This window comes from Humulus lupulus, chromosome 8, assembly GCF_963169125.1.
Source record: "Humulus lupulus chromosome 8, drHumLupu1.1, whole genome shotgun sequence".
In the NCBI taxonomy this organism is placed as follows: domain Eukaryota; kingdom Viridiplantae; phylum Streptophyta; class Magnoliopsida; order Rosales; family Cannabaceae; genus Humulus; species Humulus lupulus.
The window spans coordinates 113,898,644-113,906,295 of NC_084800.1; the positions used below are offsets into that span (position 1 = coordinate 113,898,644).

At 30.6% G+C, this 7,652-nt stretch overlaps 1 protein-coding gene across 1 annotated transcript; it reads left to right on the forward strand.

Moving 5' to 3' along the window:
• The first annotated feature begins 2,982 nt into the window (after positions 1-2,982).
• LOC133798335 (uncharacterized) lies at positions 2,983-6,981 on the forward strand. The gene is made up of 2 exons (XM_062236573.1): positions 2,983-3,772; positions 6,512-6,981. The coding sequence occupies exons 1-2, from the start codon at positions 3,363-3,365 to the stop codon at positions 6,747-6,749; spliced, it is 648 nt and encodes a 215-aa protein (XP_062092557.1). The 5' UTR covers positions 2,983-3,362; the 3' UTR covers positions 6,750-6,981.
• The last annotated feature ends 671 nt before the right edge of the window (positions 6,982-7,652 follow it).

The window sequence follows — 7,652 nt, forward strand, 5'->3', positions numbered from 1 at the left end:
CGGTCTAAAACAACACTAAAATAAACATAACATAGTACAACAATTTATTTCGTTCTTGATTATTAGTGAACATTAATTAATTGTTTGATCATAAATGTGAAATCAATGAAATAGAGGAACACATTGTTAGTCAAACCATTAAATACAACATAACATCTAGTATGAAACATAATTTACCAGAAATTTCCATTCATTTTTTTAATCATAATAATAATAATTAAAATAACAATTAAGTCATGAATTAGAAAAAAAAATGATAATTGACTCAATATTAATAAATCTCTTTTAAATTAGTGATTTTCTTATTTTATATATGTTGAAGGATTTGTAGTATAGTCTTATTGAATTTATTGTAATTTAACATGTGTATATCTCTTAAAATTCAATGTAAATACCAAAATTTAATAGTTTACAATTAATTGCTAATTTATGTAATTTGAAGGACTTAATACAAAAAAAATTAAAATATTATTTTTGTCAATTCACGGTAAATTGGAATAATGATGCCAAAATCTTAAATAAGAATAAAAATGAGTTGATGGATAGTTTATCTTGTAAAAAAAAAATTTGAGGAAAAAGTAAGAGTAAAAGAAAAAAGACAAATTAGAAACAAATAAACCATTTTGGTAGCAATTTTTTTTTTCTTTTAGAATTGTTAGTCAGCTAAAATTTTAAGTCACAACTACATGTTTAAAACAAGAATAATGATAATCTACTCTTAAAATTTACAAACAATTATGTGTCATATGTTTAAATCGCCCATTTCTTTTAAGTGACGCAGTAGACATTATGCTACTTCTATAAATAAAAAATAAAAAAAAATCAATTTAATTATTGATATTTTTAAACATCTTTTAATTCATCTAGTCTAAAATATCTTCATTGTTGTTCTATTTAAAGAAAGTTTAATAGCTGAATGTAATATTTTAGTACATATTTTATTTTTCTCCTCTTAATTTATTTTACTAAGATTGTCAAAATCAAAAATCGCCCAACTCTCATACCCTAGACTCCTAGTCATAACTCTATTTTTTATAAAATATATATGTATATATATGTATATAATAATTTGGAGTAAATCAATTAGTTGTGAATTTAGTTTCGACATTGTATAAATTCCATACTAATTTAATTATACTTCTATTTCGATTTGTGGATGCATGACTGGGAAGATTTATGGACTAAACCTGCCTCGTAAGGAAAGCTTCGTCATATGATTAAGCTAAAGCAAACTTCTGTACTCTTTAAAATCGAAACAACTACGTTACACTTACTTTACAATAAGACACAACACATGAAAACTTCTTTAAATAAAATGGAAAAATAGGGTTCCATGACTGAATGAACAGAGAGAGAGAGAGAGAGAGAGGAGATCAAACGTAATATTATAATTATGTAGACGCTAATATAATATAATGTCCCTAGTGGGGTCTTGGACCACTACCAACTCATTCATTTCACTCCTTTAAAAGAAATTTTGAAAAAAAAAATGCGGAGTTTTTAATTACTTGCAATTAAATGAGACATCTTATTCTTCACTGGTCTATTTACCTACCTAAACAATTATTACACTCACTATAATGAAGAAAAAACATTTGTCATTGACTATATATAATAAGTTTCAATGTCCTAACTTTGGGTTGTTGGCTAGCTCTAAATGTTATGTATTTTTTTAAGCTCTCATTTGATTTGTTTTGTTTTGTGATTGATTTTCTTGAATAATTTATTGCCTGATGTATATCTTTATATATATTTATTTTAGCTGTTTTTTTTATTATGTACAATTAACTACATAGAAGAGAATCTATCTAACAATAAAATAATTAGCTAAGCTGCATGTTCTGACTGCTGCTCTGCCAGTCCTCTTTCTGTTGTCTAATTTTGACTTAAAGTGAAAAATACTAAGGATTTTATGCCTCAAAGCATGGGATGGTAAAAAGTAAAAACAAGTTTACTTATCTTAGAGAGAAAAGGTTTATAGTTTTTTCGACTTGTGTTTTTTTTTTTAAATTTATTTGGATTTTGTATTTGGATAAATTATTTTTTAGATTTTATATTTTGTAAAATGGTTAAAATAGAACCCTAAATTCAATTTTGGTCAATGTTTTCTAAACTAAAATCATACATAATTTACCAAATTAACAATTTAGAACAAAAATAAAATCATTCTGCTTAAAAACTGTATTGTTATATATAATTTTTTTTCCATCAAAATTGAGTTTAGGGTTTTATTTTAACCATTTTATAAAATATAGAGTCCAAAAAATAATTTTTCAAAACACAAAATCTAAACAAATAATGAGAAAACACAAAGTAAAAAAAAAAAATATAAACAAAAATAAAATAAAATACATAATGCATAATTCATGGTTCAATGATGAATAAACAGCTAGTTATTCGCGCACTTGTTCTTTTTCCTTTTTCATAAGCACAATACTTGCTTTTATATTTAAGAGATAAGTATATTATATGTTCAAGTCAAATTTACCCATGAAACTATTATACTCTTATTATTAAAGTGCATGGACAAATAAGACTTTCCACAAACAAAACTGGACTCACCTTTTAATTTAATAATTAAAAAAAATAAAATAAAAGGTTCTCAAATCATTGACACAATTAGAACAGTACTTACCAATACAATACTAATAGAAAAGTAGCAGTAAAAGAAGACAAGAAGAAATCTGCTTTTGGCACATTTCTTTATCTCGTATGTCTGCTAAAAAGAAGAAAGAAAAATGATAAAAGGACTTTACTATTGGTAAGGTAACCTCACTATGTTTCTTAGTCTCAAAGCTCATTCATTTTTAATTATTTGTTCTTTTCTTATTATTGCCAAAGATATTTTTTTTCTTCTCCTTTTCTTACTCCTAGTGGTAAAAAACCAGAAAAGCAAAAAAATCCACTGAAAAGAAAAAGCATTGATGATAAAATCTCACTCATATAATTTCATAAGCCCAAATACATAAAGATAATGACATAAACAGAAGCGTTTATGTAGCTCAAATAGAGAAAAATACAAGCTTTAACCTTCTCCTATTATGCCCTGCAACATATTTATATACAGTACTCTATTTCCCATATCAGATCTTTCTCTCTCTTCTGGTTGCTGTCTAAGGACAGGCACTCAAGAGAGAAAGATCACCTACCACACCACCGTGCTCTGCTCCTCAGATTATATATCTGAACATATTCTATTTTTATTTTATATATTATATAAATCACGTTATTTGTTTGTTTTGTGGTTAAACGAAGGTTGAGAGAACTCGTGAGAGAGCTTCTTCAACCTTTGTGGGCATTCATGATCTCAGCTTTACAGAGCTATTACATGAGGATTCTTTCTCTGCGTTTAACTCTAACCAATGGCAACTGTAGACAAAACCCATGTTGTAGTTCTTGATGTGGAATCAGAAGAGGGTCGCCGGAGCTCCGATGAAGGTGGTGGCGGAAATGGCTATTCCGATACTGGGATTGAAAGGTCCGAGGGGGAGCGTAGGAGCCAGAGTGAGTCAAGGACTGAGATTGTGGAGAAGGGATCCCCTGTGTCTGAGCATTCGGTGGACTTGGATCTGGAATGTGGTGGGGTGCTTGAGCCTGAAGTTAAGGCACATTTGGCAAAAGTAGAGAGGGACTGTAGGATTTGTCATCTCAGCATGGACACTACCAACCATGAGTCTGGGATTCCCATCGAGTTAGGATGTTCTTGTAAGGATGATTTGGCTGCTGCGCATAAGCAGTGTGCCGAGGCTTGGTTCAAGATCAAGGGTAACAAGTAAGTGTTTCCAAATGAGAACTCGTCTAACATTAAATTTTGTGTTTTTAAGGCTTGCCCATTTTGTGACTTATAGTTATGTTTGTGAATTTTATGTTTATGGGATTTTTCAGTGAGTAAAGTTTCTATGTTTAGCGCTTTGCTAGGTTCAGGTTCCTTAAGATTTGGAGGTTTAACTAATGTGTGGTTGTTTTGTTTATTAAATGCTATAACCAATTCTTGTATATCATTGGATTTTTCTGGTTAACTGCTGGAATGATATTTTATTTTAAGATTCTAGGCTTCTTTTTTGAGTTATTGATTATCCAATAATCTAATATTCTTGTAGTGTTTTTGACTTTTGACTTTTGTGTTTGGTTTTGTTTAGTTATGGGAACAAAGTTAGACGAATATTATTAAGGGGGAATATAGATAAAGTGGGTTGCTTAATGCGAGGAACATGATAATGGAAGCTTAATTTCAAATATAACACTCATTTATTTCGTAAGAGTAAAGAAAAGTTGCAAGTATACTACACTAATTAAAAGAACAAAGCGTAATTAAAGCAAAAAAGATGAAAGCACCACTTTGTGCTTCTTGTATTTCCAACTAAAATGATTCTTCCTAATTCATTTTAATGTTATAAGATTACTTACTTTGGAGCCACCCTAAGCATCTTTCTCACTTGTTCCAATTCTTTTCATGTCTTAGACATTTAATGATGTTTATTTTATTTGAAGTGATAGTTATTGATTTTCATGCATTTTTAAAACACTAGTTTTCTTTTTATATTAATATTCGGATCTATTTATTCCAAGTAAATTAGTCTCATGATGGAACCCTTTGGGAGAGTAAGGTGCATTCTCTCATATCTTTGTTATTTTACAACTTGCAAGGACAGTATCTTTAACAAAATGCAGTTCAGTGGAGGACCGACCAGGTGATTTGGTTGTCCAGTAAGTGGTCCCTTAAGCTTTGATGGGTTTCGCCAAGTCACTTACATAAAATTTTCTGCAGTAAAGCAAAATACATGCTGAGTATCACATTTTTTATTCATCTTAGCTACTGTGTCCAAACTTTTTTCTTTTGTTCGTTTTTGATGTATCGTTATATATTGGGGTATTCATGTAAGAAGGGCATCTAGTATGTCCACAACATTTGTTATAGCTCGTAATCTTGACCTTTTAGGATCTAGGATCTGTTGCATATTTGGCTCTGGATGATTAGTGTCCTGTCTTAAAACTTGAATCATAGTTGAATCTGTTTGCTTTTGGTGGCTTTCAACTTTCAAGAATATAAGCTGGACTGCACTCCTCTAGATGATGACGAACATCCTATCCCTGCACTCCATTTCATACTTCTCAACTGCTATTGTTTTAGTTTTATATGTATATTATGGTTCTTTTATGCATTAAGTTTCTGTGAAATACCCCAAATTCATTTTTCTTTCTTAGAGACCTTAGTTCTTGACAATATTCAATATTATCATTCGATTGATATTGTCTGGTTCAAGGGTTCACAATGTAGTCTTATTTGTAATGATCTTTCTATAGAGTTTTAAGTAATATATGCTTATCCCTAAAGAAAATTGAATCTGTTTAATCATAAATTGAATAGCCAATTAGTACAATGATCCATGGACACATGAAAAGAGCTGTGTGCTTAGCAGGTATTTTTGAAGTTGATAGTTGAACTAAACTATTTAAAATCAGACTTTCACAGAACAGAAGTGTCATTTACCTAGTGAAATAAGCTTCGTTTCCTCACTAGGGAAGATTCTGTTTTTTCTAGGCTAGAGGACTATATCAATCTGAGATGCAGAACAGAATGTATTAAATATATTACTTGTGTATAGTTTATATGTTTTTTTTCTTTTTTTGGAGGGTCTTTACATCACATGATTACGTTACCTTTTAACTCAATACTTCAAATTAGAGAAAATGAAAGTACGACAAATAAAATTGAGGACTTAAGATTTGAAATTGGACCCCACTTGTAATGCTTATATATGTTTATCAATTATTAAGTGTGAGTAGGTAAAAGAATAGTAGTGTTAATTCCCAGTGGAGAGAAGAAAAAGAGAGTGAGGCGAGACAGTCAACTAAATTAGTTTGATTATCTATTGTGAAAAGTAAGACTTTGGTAGAATCAGTTGTGAAGTGAACATTCTCTTCTCTTCTTCTGTATTTTTTTTTCCTAAAGTAACAACAAAATAAATAAATAAAGAGGAGTTCTTTATTCATGAAACAGTGTCTACTAGCCTACCATTCTAATTGCTTTAACTTGAAACAAAAAAAGTTTTTTCGTTTGGTATTAGGCTACCATTATATTGGTTGTGCTTGATGACATCATAAATTTTTTCAAGTCCATGATACTCTGATATCCTCGGTTTTCCACTTGTAAAGAGATGAAAATGCTTTGCGGTTAATATTCCTTTATAATGTTACAGCTTGATATGGTTGAAACTATGAATCTGGTTGGATATGAACTATCAGGTGTAGATGTCTCATTAATATCATACATTTCATGAACATAAATGAATTTTGAACTTATTGCAAGTTGCAACTATGGAATATGAACATAAAGTTGGCAAAGAAAGTGTTTGCTGCATTCTAAATTAAGCATAGTTCTTACTCTAACCCTGTAATTCGAACAAGAAATTGAAATCCCAACTTTAAATTTTTTTTAGCAAAGATTGATTCATGTTCATCTTTTCTTCTATTTGACATTGCCACACTGATCTTCTTTACATGAACGCAGAACCTGTGAGATCTGTGGATCAACTGCAATCAATGTATCTGGTGTTAGTGAAGCTGAGGTGATGGACCAATGGAACGAATCAAATGATACTGCAACAACGACCCCTGCAGCTGCCCCCGTCCACCCAGCAGAGACACGAAACTTCTGGCAGGGTCACCGGTTCCTAAACTTCTTGTTAGCTTGTATGGTCTTTGCTTTTGTCATCTCCTGGCTCTTCCACTTCAATGTACCCTCATGAAGCCTGATGACTAAGATTCTGTGGCATTTTTCTGAGTGTTTCTGAATTAAAAAGAACAAGCTCTGTTGGAGGTACTGTCTTTGTACCCCTTTCTCAATATTTGAAGCTTGTTAGTTAGTTATTTCTCAATGGGACCGCAAGTTGTTTATATACTATTATTCTCATAGTTCTCAGGATAAATGTTTGTGTAATATATATGTTTTTGAAGTTTTAACAAGCAAAAATTAATTTCTGTCTGGTGTGTAATGTTGTAACTTTATGTTATAATTTTGTGGTAAGACAGACGCCTATGAGTGTTGAATCTTGAAAACTTGCTCCGTTCTGTGCTTAAATGGCTCCTCTGTTGCTGACTGAACGGCCCACTCAAATGAACTCGGATTATTGATTTTCTTGACCATTCAGTGAGATATTTAATCAACTTATTGCCTTTCACTTCAAACAAAAAGCTGCACTAGTGATGCATTCTTCAAATAAAAGTTGAACATTGGCAAAAATGCCACACAAACACACACATACAGAGTAATTATTAGCAACCCTTGATCTTCTATTATTTGTTCTTGGTGGGAAAACCTCAAAAATCACCTTTCTGTTGTAAATCCACTGTCTCACTAGTTATTTCCGTCATCTGCCGGAGAAGAGACACGTGTTCATAATCTATTAGGAAAAAAAATAATTAATTATAAAAGTTAAGAAAAATAAAAATTAATAATAATAAAAACGGAAATTTACAAAAATGCACTAAAAGTTAAAAAAAAAATGAAAAATATGGTGCATTACAAAAATACGGAATTTTTGGATAAAAACACAGAATGACAAAAGTGTAAATACAGAGTGGCAAAATTATAAATAAAAGCTGTAAAATACAATTTTTTGTGATCAACGTTTACAAACTAGTAAATATCT

Excerpts from the sequence above, each read along its gene's own strand:
- LOC133798335 (XM_062236573.1), top strand. The coding sequence starts at position 3,363 with ATGGCAACTGTAGACAAAACCCATGTTGTAGTTCTTGATGTGGAATCA. Across the intron at positions 3,773-6,511 it reads TTCAAGATCAAGGGTAACAA|AACCTGTGAGATCTGTGGAT; the intron begins GTAAGTGTTTCC and ends ACATGAACGCAG.